At 39.4% G+C, this 18,456-nt stretch overlaps 1 protein-coding gene across 1 annotated transcript in view; it reads right to left on the reverse strand.

Annotated features, from left to right (window-relative positions):
• The window catches only part of PRTG (protogenin), a 141,289-nt gene that overhangs the window by 23,479 nt on the left and 99,354 nt on the right, over window positions 1-18,456 (reverse strand). Inside the window, exons 12-15 of the mRNA XM_034938804.3 lie at window positions 9,940-10,035; window positions 8,465-8,651; window positions 7,384-7,511; window positions 6,004-6,174 (exon numbers count right to left, since the gene is read on the reverse strand). Of these exons, the coding sequence (XP_034794695.2) occupies window positions 6,004-6,174; window positions 7,384-7,511; window positions 8,465-8,651; window positions 9,940-10,035 (582 nt within the window). The remainder of the gene's footprint in view (window positions 1-6,003; window positions 6,175-7,383; window positions 7,512-8,464; window positions 8,652-9,939; window positions 10,036-18,456) is intronic.

Genomic DNA, 18,456 nt, shown 5'->3' on the forward strand with positions numbered 1-18,456 from the left:
ATTTAGAATCAGGAAGAGTCTTTCCACTGTTGCTATGTTTTTAGTCAGAGGAATTAAAAAAACAAAGATGTATTGTGACATGTTACACTTAGCTGAAAGGAAGAACATTTCCATGTCTTCACAAACAGATATAAATAAATTGAGTTTCCATTTTATGGTAAAATGCATTTAATTTTAAAAAGTACTTGGCAAAAACTAATCACTACCAGAAACTAAGTCTTTTCACTTAATTTGTTTTATACAAGGACCAGCAGTACATGTGTGCACGCATTCCCTTTTTCCCCCAAAAAGTATCTTCATTTAGAAAAAAGGGAAACTATAACATTCTGGTTCCCCTATGAGGACACTCAAAGCATTTCACAAATACTGAAGTGATCTGAGTGATCTGTCTATATTCTCTCAACAGACTTCTCAATCTTAATTAGTGTGATTATTTCCGTCTCCTGCCTTTTATATGTGTCTGAATCTTCAGTCAGACTAGGAATCTTACAAGCAAGACAGTATAACAGGCTAATTCACATCAGTGCTGGTCAAATCTCGTCATGTAACCAAGCGAGCAATTTCTAACTTGGGGCATGTTACTGAACTGTACTTTCCTCATGGAGACAATAGATCCCACCTTATATAATTATTATAAGGATTAAATAAACTATTATTGGCAAGTATCTGACACAAGTGTAAATAAAAGTAAGTTTTCTTCCTTTACCTGCGACTCCTCTTCTTCCTCTTTTGGAAGACAGAAAACTTTTTTTCATATTTGGACCATAGTGTCCATTCAAATTATAAAAGCAAAAGATTTTGGGGTTGGAGAAGTGCCCCAGGATACAATCTCAGATTTTTCTCTCTTCTGTCCACATGCTTATGTGATTTTTTTTCCAGATCCACAGCCTTAAACATCACCTATACATTGATAACTAGATATATCTATAGTCCAAAACTCTCCCATAAACTTAATCAGCCTCTGCTTAATCAGCCTCTCTGCATGAACAGCTAAGACACATCTCAAATTTCACACTTTCAAAACCAAACCCTTGATTTCTCCCAGTGATCTGGCTTCTGTTTTTTCTTATGCCCCACATCAATCTACAAGCATATCTGACTGGCTTTTTTTCCTACTTATGTTCCAACAGCTTATTACTTTCACCATTACCACTCCTGTCCAAGCCCTCATCAACTCTCACATGGACACCTCCCTATGAAATGGTCTCCTAGCTTCCACTCTTACCTCCTTACAATCTACTTCTCAGGTGGCTGCCAAAGCAATCCTTTCACAAAATAAACCTAATCAAAGGTCTCCAATACCTTCCTCTCTCTTAGAATAAAATCTATGGCTCATGAAATCTGGTCTACATCTGCCCTTAGTTACCTCCCTACTTCATTTCTTACTGCCTGCTCTTCCCCTCACTCCAATCTCCCTGGCCTTCTTGCTGTTCCTCTAACATGCCAATGCACACTTCTGCCTCAGGGCCTTTGCACCTCCCCCAGATATCCACAGGGTTATGTTTGAATGTCATTTCTTCCGCAGGAACTCTTTTACTATCTCTATCACTTTGTCTCTTTTCCCTATTGTAACTGTCTTTATAGCATTTATGACACTACTTGAAAATGCATATATTTGTTGGTTTGTTACCTGTGATACAAGCTCCAATGGAGGTAGGGACTTTGTTTTGTTCACTGCGGTACTGCCAGTGCCTAGAATAGAGCCTGGCACAGTCATCACTCAGTAAGAATTAGTTTAATAAAAGAAAATGTTCCTACTATTGGTGGTCCAATTCATTTGGCAAATGTTGAGTTAAATGGATTCCTTTATTACAAGATTGCTAATTTCCAGTGTGAATCCCTAACAAGAGGAAAGGTATGTGGTATTCCTCCAACTTATTTAATCATGATGAAAATTTTTTGAAAGAGGGGCATCTTTATGATATCAGGAAACTCATACAGGACAGAATTCATGAATTGCTGAGACAGAACATAATTTCCTCCAGTGCTTTTTAGATTTAAAAAGAATTGAGTAGTTTGTGCTGATTTACTGCATATGAGGAGGGTAAAGGCCTGTAATCTTTTTCTTTTTAATACTGAGTGCAGTGGCACGATCTCGGCTCACTGCAACCGCTGTCTCCTGAGTTCAAGCGATTCTCCTGCCTCAGCCTCCCGAGTAGCTGGGACTACAGGTGCATGCCACCACGCCCTATAATTTTTGATTTACTTTAAATTACATACAAGTATAATTTCATATGATGTTTCTGCTCAACTACTGTACTACCATGTACCATTTTAGCCACAAGTATTATATGCTCACCAGAAACATTTTTAAATGTTTTGATTCACAAAAAATACCTTGTTCCATTTGTATTAAAATATGTGAATTAAATATATATATAAATATGTATTAATCTAATGAGAAACTGACACTCTCCCTATTCTTTTTTCCTTCATCTTTTTCTATACCGTACCTTTTCCAAAAGCTGCCATAATTATACATAAAAGACATTTTAATTTTTCTTTAAATGCCATGTTATATTCCTTGCTTTTTGTTTAAATGTGAGTCAAACTGTTTTTCTCTCTCAGAAAAGTAAACTCAGTTGCTTTTTACTGATTTATTTGTTCTCTATGAATCATTGGCCTCAGCTACGAAAAAAGTTCTCTGCATTTAACAAATGACAAAAGCTTTTCACAAATGTTTCTTAAAACCACAACAACTAAGAGAATATTTTTCCTGTGCACTATTATATAGCTAGAAAGGCTTATACAGATGTAAAAATCTGTAAATGTAATCCCTTTCACTACTGAGCCATCAATGAGACAAAATACTATTTTCCGAGCTCTGTTCCAAAATTACAAATGAATACATTTAAAAGGAGCCAGAACAAAATATATATTGCTTTGCTTTTTTTTTTTTTTTTTGTGAGATGGTGTTTCACTCTTGTTGCCCAGGCTGGAGTGCAATGGCATTATCTCGGTTCACCACAACCTCTGTCTCCTGGGTTCAAGTGATTCTCCTGCCTCAGCCTACCTAGTAGCTGGGATTACAGGCGCCTGCCACCACGCCTGGCTAATTTTTTATATTTTTAGTAGAGATGAGGTTTCACTATGTTGGCCAGGCTGGTCTCGAACTCCTGACCTCAGGGGATCCACCTGCCTCAGCCTCCAAAGTGCTGGGATTACAGGCGTGAGCCACTGCACCCGGCTCTATACTGCTTCTTTTTAGGCAGGTGCAAATGAAGAACTAAAAGAAGTATGTGTTCATGCTATCAAAATTCTTTATTAATACTTACAACACCTCATTAAATCAGGTTAGTTATTTGGTTAAGTGCTGTGTCAATAAATCATTTTGGGCTTGAATGACTGAAACTAAATTATACATTTTAAGAAAACTGTGAGGCCAGGCATGGTGGCTCATGCCTGTAATCCTAGCACTTTGGGAGGCTGAGGTGGGCAGATTGCCTGAGCTCAGGAGTTCGAGACCAGCCTGGGCAACACAGTGAAACACCCATCTCTACTAAAATATAAAAAAATTAGCCAGGCATGATGGCGTGTGCCTGTAGTCCCAGCTACTCGGGAGGCTGAGGCAGGAGAATGACTTGAACCCAGGAGGAAGAGGTTACAGTGAGCCAAGATCCACTGTACTCCAGCCTGGGCAACAGAGCGAGACTCTGTCTCCAAAAAAAAAAAAAAAAAAAAAAAAGAATACTGTGGTAGACTGTAATACTGAGGGCCCCAGTGAATTACACCCCCATCGATTCACACCCTTGTAGCCCTCCCGACACTGGTTCCAGACTTGGCCATGTAGCTTACTCTGCCCAATCAGACATTAGCAAATGTGAAGCAAGCAGAGGCTTGTGAAAGCTTTGTATGTGGGGCTTCCTCTCTTCTCTTCCTGACTGGGGAGCCCTCTCTTGTTGGTTTTGTGTGTGTGTGTGTGTGTGTGTGTGTGTGTTTTTTGAGACAGAGTCTCACTCTATCACCCAGGCTGAAGTGCTGTGGCACAGTCTCAGCTCACTGCAACCTCTGCCTCCCTGGTTCAAGCGATTCTCCTGTCTCAGCCTCCCGAGTAGCTGGGCCTACAGGCATGTGCCACCATGCCTGCCTAATTTTTGTATTTTTAGTAGAGACAGGGTTTCACCATATTGGTCAGGCTGGTCTTGAACTTCTGACCTCGTGATCCGTCTGCCTCGGCCTCCCAAAGTGCTGGGATTACAGGCATGAGCCACTGCGCCCAGCCTCTGTCTTGCCGTTTTTAGACTACTCAGAGCCTATCAAAACTGTAATATGGCTGCAGCCTCGTGAGAGACCAACAGAACTGCCAAGCTGATTTCAGTCCAAATTGTTGACTCAAAGAATTGTGAGAAAACAGAATGGTTATTTTAAGTTGTAAATTAGTTTGTTAGGCAGCAATAGATAACCGATATAAACATAAAATCATACTGCTGCCAAATACTTAGTACTTTCAAGTCTCTTCAGTGACCAGGAAATCATTACTTAGTGGGGCTTCCGCTTAATGAAAAATACGAACATGCAATGATCAAAACTCCAGGTAAAGTCATCATCTGCTTATTTTAAAACTCATAGAGTTTTATATTACATGAACATAAATATCTTTTAAATTTATCTTCTTAATTGGGTAAATATTCCTCTTGAAAAGTACAGTGTATGTGGGAGTGCCTAGTACTGTACAGTGTATAGAATATAGTGTATAGGTGGCCACTACATTTCCTGCCTGAAATTCTTCTTCAGCTTTTTATTGGTTGGCAAACTACTCTCTTCTCAGAATATATGTCTAAATTAAGGAAGTGCCAAAATAATGAAGTTTTACTATTTATGTGATGGCCCATCTAAAATCTGGCAAATGGGACTTGTCCAACTTAAAGATTCAAGATTTAGGCTGGGCGTGGTGGTGTGCATGCCTGTAATCCCAGCTACTCAGGAGGCTGAGATTCTGTCTTAAAAAAAAAAAATGCAAGATTTAGAAAAGGATATGATAAAAGTATGCAGTAAGAAATGTAAAAACTTTGTAATTCAGTTTTTCTCAACTAAAAAAAATTACTCTTTAAAAAATTAAATTCAGTGTTCTTAAGCCCTAATCAGCTTTTCCCTGTATTTAAGAGGACTCTAATATTCATACGGGTCAATTTTTTTTTTCATATGTGGACCATTTTAGTCCCTTTAGCACTACTAAGGTCTTCTCCCTTCAATCATATCTCCTTCCAGTGTTTCCTTCTCCTTGCAAGACACACTATCAGAAACCTAAGACTCATCCATAACAAATCTCCCTTCCTCAATCTTCTCTCCCTCCTATCATCCAAGCTATCAAGTTCTATCAATTTTAACTCCCAAATACCGGCCAACCATCCTATCCTTTCCATCTTAATCCTCACTATCCTAGTCCAGGACTATCACCTCTTTCCTGGACGACTACAGTAATTTCCTAACTAGTCCATTTGCATTACTCTAATCTCCAGTTGGCCTCAACCAAACCTCTTTTTTTTTTTCCCCCTCACGAGACAGAGTCTTGTTCTTGTTGCCCAGGCTGGAGTGCAATGGTGCAATCTCAGCTCAGTGCAACTCTGCCTCCTGGGTTCAAGCCAATTTCCTGCCTCAGCCTCCTAAGTAGCTTGGATTACAGGCGCCTGCCATCACACCCAGCTAATTTTTGTATTTTTAGTAGAGATGGGGTTTCACCATGTTGGTCAGGCTGGTGGTGAACTCCGGACCTCAGGTAATCTATCCGCCTCAGCCTCACAAAGTGCTGAGATTACAGGCGTGAGCCACTGCGCCCGGCTGTATCTCTTCTATTAACAAAAGTAACAGTAACCATTTTGAAACACAAACTATTCTTAAAATTGGTGGATGGCTTCCCGATGCTCTTTGAACAAAGCCAAAATCTTTTATTACTTCATACATAAAAATGTAAATTCAAAATAAACTCTAGATTCCCCTTTCCTTTTGTTTCTTTAATATTAATAATCGTACTTTTCATCCTTCATGGCAATTTATGATATTTACCTTCACGGTGTAAGACCTGCCACTCTCCTGCGATCCAGGCCTTCCTAGATGCATATAAGATAGTATAGCGGGTCACAACTGTTTCTGGACCATCAGGGGGTTTCCAAGAAACCAGGGCAGTGTCATCCTCTATTAATGTCACTTTTACTCCAACTGGTGGGCCTGCTGGTGCTGTGCAGACACAACAAAACATTGTATTAATAGAGTAAAATGGTTCATAAATACTCAAATACCTGGCTTATAGGCTTAGAAAAAAGTTCAAAAAATTAGAAACCTCCATAAAAAATCACAGCTTTCAAAGATCATTAGTGATAATAGTAAAGTACTATTTTTCTTCTTGTATTTTCATAATTTTCAAACATTAAAACACATTAGATTCCTAGATGGAGAATCTAAATTAAAGGGATAGCATTTTTAAGGTTCCTGAAACTTTTTGCTAAATTGCTAACTAGAAATGTTTACTTCCACAAACAGCACCTGTCCATCAGATATTGGGTTTCACCCCATTAGTACTGATAGTTCTTACTAACATGTATAGAACATCAACTTAACCTGATCTAGGAGGCCAGTGAAGAAAATGCTCCTGACATTAAAACATTTAGTTATTCCTGGAAAAATTGTGAATCAGTGAATTTACAGGGCAGACTTACATCTAATAATATATCTGTGAAAAACAGTAAAATCTTGGAATTTAAGTTGACTCCATGTTTAATATAAGCTAAAAGTGTGAAGAGCTGGTTTTTAACACATCTTATATGGAATATTGCCAAAACCATAGCAACAAAGTCCTATGTTCACTGTCATAAATGTCCCTTACTTTCTCTCTGTATAATTAAAATAGAGCAGAAATGATGCTTATATAATAGATTATCTAGTCCTTCGTCCTCATTCTAGAGATAAGAAAATGTTGGTCTAGAGACATAAAATATCTTAGCTAGAGCCACAGATAAGCTACAGAATTGGTGCTCAATCCGATATATAAATTGCACTGTGCACACTATCAAGCTGCTATTCATACAGAAATAACTTCATTATAACATTGGCTCCTAAGATCATTAACAAACATATTATTCACTTACCGCCATTTAAAATTTTTTGGCTGCAGATTTGAACAGCACACCTGATCTTTTTTTAAGGTTTCTAAAAAGACACTAAATTTAAGCCTACGTGCTTGTACAATACACACATTGAGAAGAAAAAATTTAAATATAATAGGGAAAAAGAAATTTCAAAAGTCAAAAAAATGAAACAAAACAAATACATACATCAAGTGGTAGGTGGCAACTAGGGTAGTATCCTACACAGAATGACATACATATTTTTAAAACATTTCCTTAATTTTTTTTAAAGATAAAATCTATAGGGAGCTGTTTTCTTTACCTTCTGGAAGAGTAGAATGGTAGACTACAGGGCTCCAAGGACTGGAAAGCTGATCCACATGTAATCGAACAGCAAATTCATATTTGGTGTTTGGTTCTAGACCTTGAACCAACATGTGAGTTTCTGATCTATAATAATGAGTGATGAAGTTGTTAATGCTGGCAGTATAATATTGTTTCTAAAAGAATGTCAGCATTTCCAAATAGGTAAGGGCATAATGTTATTTTTCATTACCTCCTTATTTTATATGAAAAAATGTTTAGACTAAAGAACAATTTAATTGGACTTTAAAAAATACTACATTTGGTATTGTCCTGTAGAAATAAGCCTACTAGTTGCCTCTCTTTGACAGCAAACTCGAAATGTCCCAATACAAAGGGATTTCCTCTGAAATACTGGAAGTCAAATCATTCATTCATTCATTCATTCATGATGAGGTCTTGCTCTGTTATTCAGGCTAGAGTGCAGTAGTGGGATCATAGCTCACTGCAGCCTTCATCTCCTAAGCACAAGCAATTCTCCTGCGTTAGCTTCCCAAGTAGCTAGGACTACAGACATGCACCACTATACCTGGCTGATATAAAAAAAAAATTTTGGAGAGATGGGATCTGGCTATGTTGCCCAGGCTGATCTTAAACTTCTGACTTAAGCAATCCTCCCACCTCAGCCTCCCCAAAATCATCCTTTTAGAGCACCGTGATGGGCATCTTTCTTAACTCTAACCTAGAAACAGAAAGACAACTGGCCCTACTTTTTGACTGCCAGCATGAAAATAGTCTCCTTTCTTTCTTTAAACATGCTCAGTTTAATCACTTGAGAGTAATAATAGCTTCTTGCCTAATCTTGTTGCATGAGGCAAGGAAAATTTAAAAATCACTTACATAAATTAAATGTCAAAAAGTATGGTTTTCAGAATATGGTAAGGATGCAAAACTCCTAGCCACTTTATAAATAACTTAAGTCCTGAAACAAATGCTTACAGGTGAAGCCTGAGCTGGGCCCAAGATGGTAAGAGGTAGAAGTTGGAGTGGGGGCGTGGTGAGGTAAGCAAAGAAAATAACCATTAATAGGAGCTACATACGTTTGAAGGTACAGAACCAAAGAAGCATTCTGCAGGCCAACAGGATTACAGCGGATGGTGTAGTTAATGATTTGTGCAGCGGTGAATGCAGGCCTCCTCCAGTGCAGGAAGATGGAAGATGAGGTGTTAGCCTTCGCATAGAGATGGTGGGGTGGTGGTGGAGGAGGGACCATGCGATCACGAACAGCTATTGAGAAAAACAATGTTAATTTACGATACGACATAACATTTAACATAGAAAGTGGTAAAATGGTAAAATAATAATATCCCACCCTATAAGTTGATTTTAGGTCTTTATTCCACCAGAGATTCATAGTGATCTAGAGATGTATCATCGAAACCTAAACAGCTCTTCCGTGAGTTATATAAGAAGTCAAAAACAGTCATGCATCACTAAAGAACAGGGATACATTCTAAGAAATGTGTTAGGTTTTTCATCAGGTGATTTCATCATTGTGTGGCTGTCAGCGAGTGCAGTTACACAAACCTAGATGGTATAGCCTACTGCACACCTGGGCTTTATGGTATAGCCTATCACCCATAGGCTATAAAACTGTATAGCATGATATTGTACTAAATACTGTGGGCAACTGTAACACAATGGTATTTGTGTATCCAAACATATCCAAACAGAGAAATGGTAACAGGTTGCTCTATGAGATTGTAACAGCAATGTCATAGGTGATAGGAATTTTTCACCTCCATTATAATTTTATGGGACCACTGTCACATATGTGGTCCATTGTTGACAGAAATGTCATTCTGCTGTGCGTGACTACATTACTGATACTTAACAGATTGGAAGGCAGAAGCACAGAGAAGTCAGGCTACTAGCCAAAGACACTGAGAAAACCAGTGGGGGACTTAAGACTAGAACATCCTTCTTAGGAGCAGTACAAGTGAACAGCAATTGGAGAGAAACAGCCTCGAGGGAAAAGCAGACTTTAAAAAATTTGGTATGTAGATATTCAGCGGTTATTTTCCTCAGTTAAATGTCTAATGGTCTTTTGTATGCCAAATGAAAATAGGACTTACAATTCAATATATCTTACTTAAATATTTACTGAGCACCTGTTTAAGATACTTCGGCCAGGTGCGGTGGCTCACGTCTGTAATCCCAGCACTTTGGGAGACCAAGGCGGGCAGATCACTTGAGGTCAGGAGTTTGAGACCAGCCTGGCCAACATGGTGAAACCCCCGTCTCTACTAAAAATACAAAAAAAAAAAAAAAATTAGCCAGGTGTGGTGGTGGTGCCTGTAGTCCCAGCTACTCGAGAGGCTGAGGCAGGAGAATCGCTTCAACCCAGGAGGCAACAAACAAACAAACAAAACAAGAAAACTATGCTATACAGCACAGAGGATATAAATTAAGCCACCAAAGCTTCCAAGTAGTAGTGAGACTGTAACTTAAAGGAGGAAGAGGAGAAAGAACAGTGTGAGCCATAGTAAAACAAACTGCCATGGCTTTAACTTACACACGCATCCTGGAGTGCTGACAGTCTGATCTGCCTGATAGCCATCGTCTATGTTGTTGTAAGCCAGGAGTCTCACATGATATTTTCTTCTGGGGTCTATAAAGAAACCAATAGGAAATAATTAGGACCAGGTCTCTAGATCTGAGCAAAGGTTCTGAATGAAGCCTTTATAGATTTTGGTTTAAAAACCTGCTGAATGCATAAAAGTTCTCAGTAATATAAAATTACTGCTCAATGACTCAGCAATCCACCTTCGTATGACACTGCTATTGTGACTATCTACCAATAATTTACAATTTTACTTTACTTAATCTAATTTCAAACAATAATACTACCACAACCACTCCTTCTCCTTTCTCTCCTCTTCCTTATCCTCTTCCTTAACTGGCAGATAGATTCTTGATTTTAAAAGCCTTCAGTTTGCTTGATGGATCATTTGCAAGAGGTTACACTTTGTAGAAGTTTTTCGTTTAAGCAGTTATATTTGAGGGCCGTTTACTTCAAAGTATGGAAATCAAACTGAGATTGTTTTATTCCAAAAAGTTAAAGAAAATTACAATTGTCATTCTTTAGTACCTTTGAAAACTTATATAACCATGTTTTGTTTACGTTTTAAGTTTAAATGTGTCCTTTCTACAAACCTACATTCTCAAGTGCGAACTTCACCAAGAAAGATGAGTTGGAGCTCCCTCTACTGGTGTTTATTAACTATCACAATACTAAAACTAAAGTCCATCTAATACACCCTAAAACAATTTTTTTCAGGGCTTTGAAAAAATAGTTATACATTTCAACTCACATAATTTAAGAAATAATCAAGAAGTTTAATAATAAAAACACATTTATGTTAACTGTTTATGATGACATTTAAATACAGAATACTTGCTCAGGGCAAAAATATACAACTCAGGCTGGGTGCAGTGGCTCATGACTGCAATCCCAGCACTTTGGGAGGCCGAGGCGGGTGGGTCACCTGAGGTCGGGAGTTCGAGATGAGCCTTGCCAACATGGTGAAACCCCATCTCTACTAAAAATACAAAAATTAGCCGGACGTGATGGCACATGCCAGTAATCCCAGCTACTTGAGGAGACTAAGACAGGAGAATCGCTTGCGGTGAGCCAATATTGTGCCACTGCACTCCAGCCTGGGTAACAGAGCAAAACTCCATCTCAAAAAAAAAAAAAAAAAAAAAGGATACAACTCAAAAATAATATATTTGTCTATTATACTTCTCTAAATAATAAAAAACACAAATAAATTCAACATTTCATAAGGGTAAACAGTAATCCTTAATAGATATAACCAATCTGGAAAACGACGTGAAATTAAAGGTTAAAAATAAGTCTAGAGTGAATCCAAACATTTAAAAATCTAAAAATAGAGGATGGGTGCAGTAACTCACACCTGTAACCCCAGTACTTTGGGAAGTAGAGGACAGGAGTTTAAGACTAGCCTGGGCAATACAGCAAGATCGCATCTCTATAAAAAATAAAATAAAAATTAGCTTGGTGTGGTGGTGCATGCCATAGTGCCAGCTGCTCAGAAGGCTAAAGCAGGAGGACCAGTTGAGCCCAGGAGGTGGAGACTGTGGTGAGTTATGACTGTGCTACCGTACTCCAGCCTGGGCAACAGAACAATGCCCCATCTCTCAAATAAACTAACTAAATAAAATTCCAGAATAAAATATAAAGTTTATAAAACTCTCCAAAGTAGTATGTTTGTATAAATATTTTAGAAACTGATATTTTCTAATATTTAATATTAAAATTCATTGAAAGAATGTTCTAAAATATTTTCATTTCCATTTGTCTTTTCAAAAAACCACAAGATGAAAAATTTCTGAGACTTAGAAAACTTCTAACCTTTCTAGATAGAAAGGTAAGAAGACTAATCTAGCATTTGACTATCCTATAGAAAATGTCTTTTGGATACATCCTCTTGACTATCAGAAAACACCATAAGGTAGATGTTATATCCATTTTATGTGTAAGCTGTGATACCAATGTTTCTTTTGTTTGTTTTCTGAGAGAGGGTCTTACTCTGTTGCCCAGGCTGGAGTGCAGTGATGCAGTTATAGCTCACTGCAGCCTCAAACTCCTGAGCTCAGATGATCTTCCCACCTCAGCCTCTCGAGTAGCTGAGACTACAGGTGCACATCACCACACCTGGCATTTTTTGTAGAGACAAGAACTCAACATATTGCCCAGGCTGGTCTCCAACTCCTGCACTCAAGCGATCTGCCCGCCTTGGCCTCCCGAAGTGCTGGGATTACAGGAATGAGCCACTGCAGCAGGCCTTCAAAGGTGTTAAGGAGAATGTCCAATATACATGAAGCTGAACCAAGAACTTGTTATTTCCGTGACAAAGTACAGGACCTCTAAATTTACACAAATACATGTGCCTCTGTCAAAAGAAGTTTGTCTCCTAATAATAATGATTTTTTTTTCTTTTTGGACACTGGGTCTCACTCTGCTGCCCAGGCTGGACAACAGTGGTGCAATCATGGCTCATTGCAGCCTTCACTTACCTGGGCTCAGGTAATCCTCCTACCTTAGCTCCCCAAGTAGCTGGGACTGCAGGCACACACCACCACACCTGGCTAATTTCCCCATGTTGGTCAGGCTGGTTTTGAACTCCTAGCCTCAAGCAATCCACCTACCTTGGCCTCACAAAATGCTGGGATTACAGGTGTGAGCCAGCACACCCAGCTGAAAAATACTTCTTCATTCTGTCTCTACTTAATTAGAAGAGGGTCTTTAGGAAAGCCTCCAGAATATAAAGGTATTGTGCCAGAATACAGGAGATACAGAAAAGGAAGGATAGGACAGATGTGTCCTCAAAGTAGATCATGTTCTCCACAGGGGGCCAGATATGAATACAGCTATTTCACAGAGAAAGCTCATTTTGATGAGGGTTATGAGTATAGGTGGAGAGATAATCTTTTTTCTACCATGCAAACAACTTCAATCAATACTGCATGAATACATTCCTGGAATGGTTCCATTTGTTAGCCTTAAAATTGATTCTTCAAGTTTTCCCTTCTTCCTTTTTAAAAAAATAAACTTCTTATACTAAATTTTAAACCCAGAATTAAACTTTTTTGTTGGTCAGACAGAAACAGCTTATGTGTCCCAAAGAGATCAGAGAACCGAGTTGCTCCTTTAATGCCCCAAGCACGTGGCTACTGCCCACTCAGGACAGACTCACATAAGCCCCATGAAAGGAAGAGCAGTTCCCCGTCTCCTATGTGGAAATCATCAGGGAGTAACTGTCTCAAGGACCAGGTTCCTTCCCAGGTTACATCAGGCGTACAAGATCCTTTCTATCCAAATAGAAAAGTTTAAAATACACACACACCCCCAGAATAAATTCTGGAAATTATTTTACTAGAAAAAAGATTATAGGACATAGGACATACTATATGGAAAAAATAAAGGAGTGAGAAACCCCACTTACATTTTTCATAAGTGAACTACTCTTTATGTTGTCCTGTGAACCATTTTTAAAACTATAAAGTACCAGGTTAGGGGCAAAGCTGAGCAGCGGACAATGTGGATTTACCACACCTTCCTCCTTAGCTTTAAGAAATTTGCCTTTGATCTCAAAATCTAGTCATAATATTATTTTGGTTTATTAATCCAGAGACCCTGGAATATCCTGGTTCATTCTTGTTCATTAATTTTTCAGAAATTTGACTTCATGTTTGTAAATTTAAGAGTGGAAGGAGGGACCAGAGCCCTCAAATAGTGTTAAGATAAACATCACCAGGCAGTAAGAGTGATCAGCTAAAAAAGAAAACATAGAACAGCTATAGAATTAACAGAACTAAGGATATAGGGTAAAAAACAGAGTTTAGGACCAATATGTTAAATACACGTGAATACACAAAGAATGAACCTCAGCATAAGTAGCAAAAGTCAAGTCCTAAAACTTCATAGTTCTGCAAAGACCCTCCAACGCCTATGGGACAAAGCAGAGACCAGGGCCAACACTGTAAAATGCCACAGGGAACCAGTCCCAAGGCCTGTTTCAGCCCTTCTTGTGTTAAGCACTGCCACGTATGTAGTGCTTGGTTACATGAGACTCAGCGGACTTAGGCTATGTGGTTTTTGGGGGAAAACAGCAGAGTTAGAAAGAACAGCCACAAACAGGGCAGGCCTCCTCAAAGCCCAGCAAGGGAAGGAGGAGAAAGGGAAGACAGGGAGTTGGTTCTAGTTTGTTCAAAACTCAACACAAGGAGCATAAAAATCGCTCCTCAATTTATTATTTATTATTTATTATTTTTTTGAGACAGAGTCTTGCTCTGTTGCTAGGCTGCAGTGCAGTGGTGCGATCCCAGCTCACCGCAACCTCCTCCTCCCGCATTCAAGCAATTCCCCTGCCCCAGCCTCCTAAGTAGCTGGGAGTACAGGCATGCACCACCATGCCCGGCTAATTTTTTTTTTTTTAGTACAGACGGGGTTTCACCATGTTGGCCAGGATGGTCTCAATCTTCTGACCTTGTGATTCACCCGCCTTGGCCTCCCAAAGTGCCCGGATTACAGGCATGAGCCACTGTGCCCAGCCTCACTCCTCAATTCTTTTTTTTCTTTTTTAGGACGGAGTCTTGCTCTGTCGCCCAGGCTGGAGTGCAGTGGCGCGATCTCGGCTCACTGCAAGCTCCGCCTACAGGGTTCACGCCATTCTCCTGCCTCAGCCTCCCAAGTAGCTAGGACTACAGGCGCCCGCCACCACGCCCGGCCAATTTTTTGTATTTTTAGTAGAGACGGGGTTTCACCGTGTTAACAAGGATGGTCTCGATCTCCTGACCTCGTGATCCACCTGCCTCGTCCTCCCAAAGTGCTGGGATTACAGGCGTGAGCCACTGCACCCGGCTGTCACTCCTCAATTCTTAATGGTTCTGGGGTGATGGCTCAAATCGGTAATATTTGAATTTAGGGTTAAACTTGCTTAAAGATTTAGCAATATATAAAGATGAAGGGTTAGGAAAGAAAGCTCAAATTAATCTAACACAAATTTGATTCATAACAGTACAGCTCTGAACTGTCAGCTTACATTTACATTTTGTCCCTAGCCAAATGTACCTTTCTTTTATTAGGGAGTCACCCTTTGGCCCAAAAATGAACATCTTCCTGACACACTGCTATGGCTGTACTCTCCATCTTTTCCCTGCTGTCTCTAGGACTGGTCTAACCCTCCTTCCAACCTGATTCATTCTCATCACCAGCTCTTCTACTTGGATTATTAGTCACATAAAGAAGAGTCAGGCTGGACATGGTGGCTCATGCCTGTAATCCCAGCATTTTGGGAGGCCGAGGCAGGTGGATCACTTGAGACCAGCTTGGCCAACATGGTGAAACCCCATCTCCACTAAAAAAAAAAGGAATAGCCGGGCGTGGTGGTGGGCGCCTGTAATCCTAGCTACTTGGGAAGCTGAGGCAGAAGAATCGCTTGAACCCAGGAGGCAGCTGTTGCATGAGCCGAGATCACGCCATTGCACTCCAGTCTGGATGACAAGAGTGAAACTCCGTCTCAAAATAAAAAAGGAAGAGTCAGAGCCAGAAGTCTGGCTGGCTAAGAAAGAGTTCACAGGTATCAATAAACATTTATCAAGAGCCCACCAAAAGTCAGGCACTGCATGAGAGACTCAAGGACTAGAAAGACGCAAATTTTACTTTAAATTTCAATCTACCAAACAGGCTGATAAATGAATATTCTATCTGTAGGTATTATTTACCCCTAACAGTTGTATAGACTTGAGCAAGTTTCGTACTTTTCTAAGCCTCATTTATTTTGATTTGGAAGATGGAAATGTAACAGGACCTCTCTGATAGGGATTTTAAGAATATTAAATGAAATCATGCCTATGAAGTACTTTGTAGAGTTCCTATAATTAATAGACACAAAATACTATATTGTTGCCATGTGAGTAAAGGTGCCTGGGAGAAAAGGTAGTATCAAAAATATGGCAAACTTAACACATTTTGGAATCAACTTTGTGAAAGCTTATGAATATCAAAGATCTCTGTTCGTTCATACAAACAAGATCTAGAGAACAGAATATCCGCAAATTAGCAACTGGCAAATACTGAAGCTCAGTTTAACCACTCTCTGTTCTCCCTAATATTCTCTGGTGTATAGAGCAGGCAGACAAAGGTTCCCAAGTGTGTGTTGGCTTGCATATACTATTGAAACAACTGTGTTTTGTGTTTGTGGCCACTAAGAATGCTTGCTGCTTTGGCAACCATGTCACATGGTATATATTCCTTCCAGTGGTATATCTACCTTTACCCACATCTTCCATATTGATCTAATAATCTCTCATCTGCCAACAAAGAAATGGCCCTAATGATGATAAATGCTTTGGAAAACAATAAATTCCTTTTGTAGTGGAAGAACAGTAAGTCATTTCATTAAAGGGAAATCTGGAAGAATTTGAGGGCAAGTATTAGAAACAGCAAGCACATGGACCCAAAAATTAATTCAATCTGTTATTAATAATTATATCCCATTTTTACAATGAGGTGTTTCTTATCCTCAATGACCAGACTCAGAACAAGACAAAGGCCTATAAAATGAGACTCTCTAACGCCAAAATCTTTTAAAGTTGTCAACAACTTGCTTAATTCCATTCTAACTGCATATGATCTAACAATAATAATGCATTAACTGTATCTCTGTGCAACACCTTAAGTAACCTACACTGAAACATGTTTCTAAACACCACACAACAAAAAACCCCATGCCTTTGTCCGGCATTTTACTTGAAAAACTTGCATTTCTGTTCTCCATCACTAGATGGCATCTGTGTACCTGTTAGGAGAGTGATGACCCACTCATCCAGGTGTTGAGATTGGGAGATACTCAGAAAACAGCTGAATTCTAGTATCTGAGTATCTGATGAATGAGCAAATCAAAACAGTTATGCAGGAACTATGGCAATTGCTTAAGTTTCACCAAATGAAAGTCCTGATGAAATAGCAGCAAAAAGAAGGGCTATCTTGGATAAGTATTTGCCACACCTATAAATATTTCATATAAACTTCAAAAACCTCTGTATTGGCCGGGCGCGGTGGCTCACACCTGTAATCCCAGCACTTTAGGAGGCCAAGGCAGGCGGATTATGACGTCAGGAGTTTGAGACCAGCCTGGCCAATATGGTGAAACCCCGTCTCTACTAAAAATACAAAAATTAGCCGGGCGTGGTGATACATGCCTACAGTCCCAGCTACTCGGGAGGCCAAGGCAGAAGAATCACTTGAACCCAGGAAGCGGAGGTTGCAGAGACCCGAGATCACGCCACTGCACTCCAGACTGAGCAAGACTCTGTCTCAAAAAAAAAAAAGAAAAAACAAAAAAAACAAAAACAAAAAAAAACCCTCTGTATCAGTTTTGCTTCCATGTCCTCTACAGTGAGTGGATGCTGAGCCAAATAGAAGACAACATTCCTAATGACTCAGTGCTACTAAGAAGCTAAGAGACAGCCTAGCATAGTGGTTAAGAGCTGGGATATTAAACCCAGGCTGACTGGAATTCCAACACTAGCTTGGTCATTACTATGAAACTTGGAGAAGTTATTTTTTCTCTCTGTACCTTGGTTACAATCACCTGTAAAATGGGTATGACAATGATAATAGCATCCATCTCATGAGATGTTGGGGAGGGAAAATAATTTAATTCACATGAAGTGCTTTAAAAGAGGGCTTGAGTATAACAACAACAACAATAGTAATATACTAATAAAAATATCAATAGTGGTGGGGCACGGTGGCTCACACCTGTAATCCTAGCACTTTGGGGGGCCAAGGCGGGTGGATCAGTTGAGGCCATGAGTTAGAGACCAGCCTAGCTAACATGGTGAAACTCCATCTCTACTAAAAATACAAAAATTAGCCACGTGTGGTGGTGAGCACACAAAGAAAGTAATTCCAGCTACTCGGGTGGCTGAGGCACAAGAATCGCTTCAAACTGGGAGGTGGAAGTTGAAGTGAGCTGAGATTGCGTCACTGCACTCTGGCCTGGGAGACAGAGCGAGACTCAGTCTCAATAAATAAATAAATAAATAAATAGTAATAATATAATTGCTATTAGCATCCTATGATTCCTAAGCCCTGCTCCCTCTCATGTACAAGTGCAGGGTGGTGTAGTAATTGAACAACAGACTCCATAACCACACTAACTTGGGTTTTGGGTTTGAATCAAGTTTCGTCATCTATAAAATGTGGATTAAATGAGTTTATATTTGTAAAATGTTTAGAAAAACATCATAGGTGTCTTTTAGTGCTAAAGGACTAAATTTAAGGGAGAAAGCTGGTTTGGGAATTTGGAGATTTGGATATAAATCTTAGATTAACACGCTGTGTGGCTATGAAAGTTGCTCAGTCTGGTGGAGCTCAGTTTTCTCATCTGTACGATTAGAAAGCTGACACGTTTGTCAGTGTTCTCAAATTTCTTTACATAACAACCTATTAGGGGAGCTAAGACAAAAAAAAAGGGTAAATATAAGTACCATCTAA

The sequence above is a fragment of the Pan paniscus genome, chromosome 16 (genome assembly GCF_029289425.2).
Source record: "Pan paniscus chromosome 16, NHGRI_mPanPan1-v2.0_pri, whole genome shotgun sequence".
Lineage (NCBI taxonomy): Eukaryota > Metazoa > Chordata > Mammalia > Primates > Hominidae > Pan > Pan paniscus.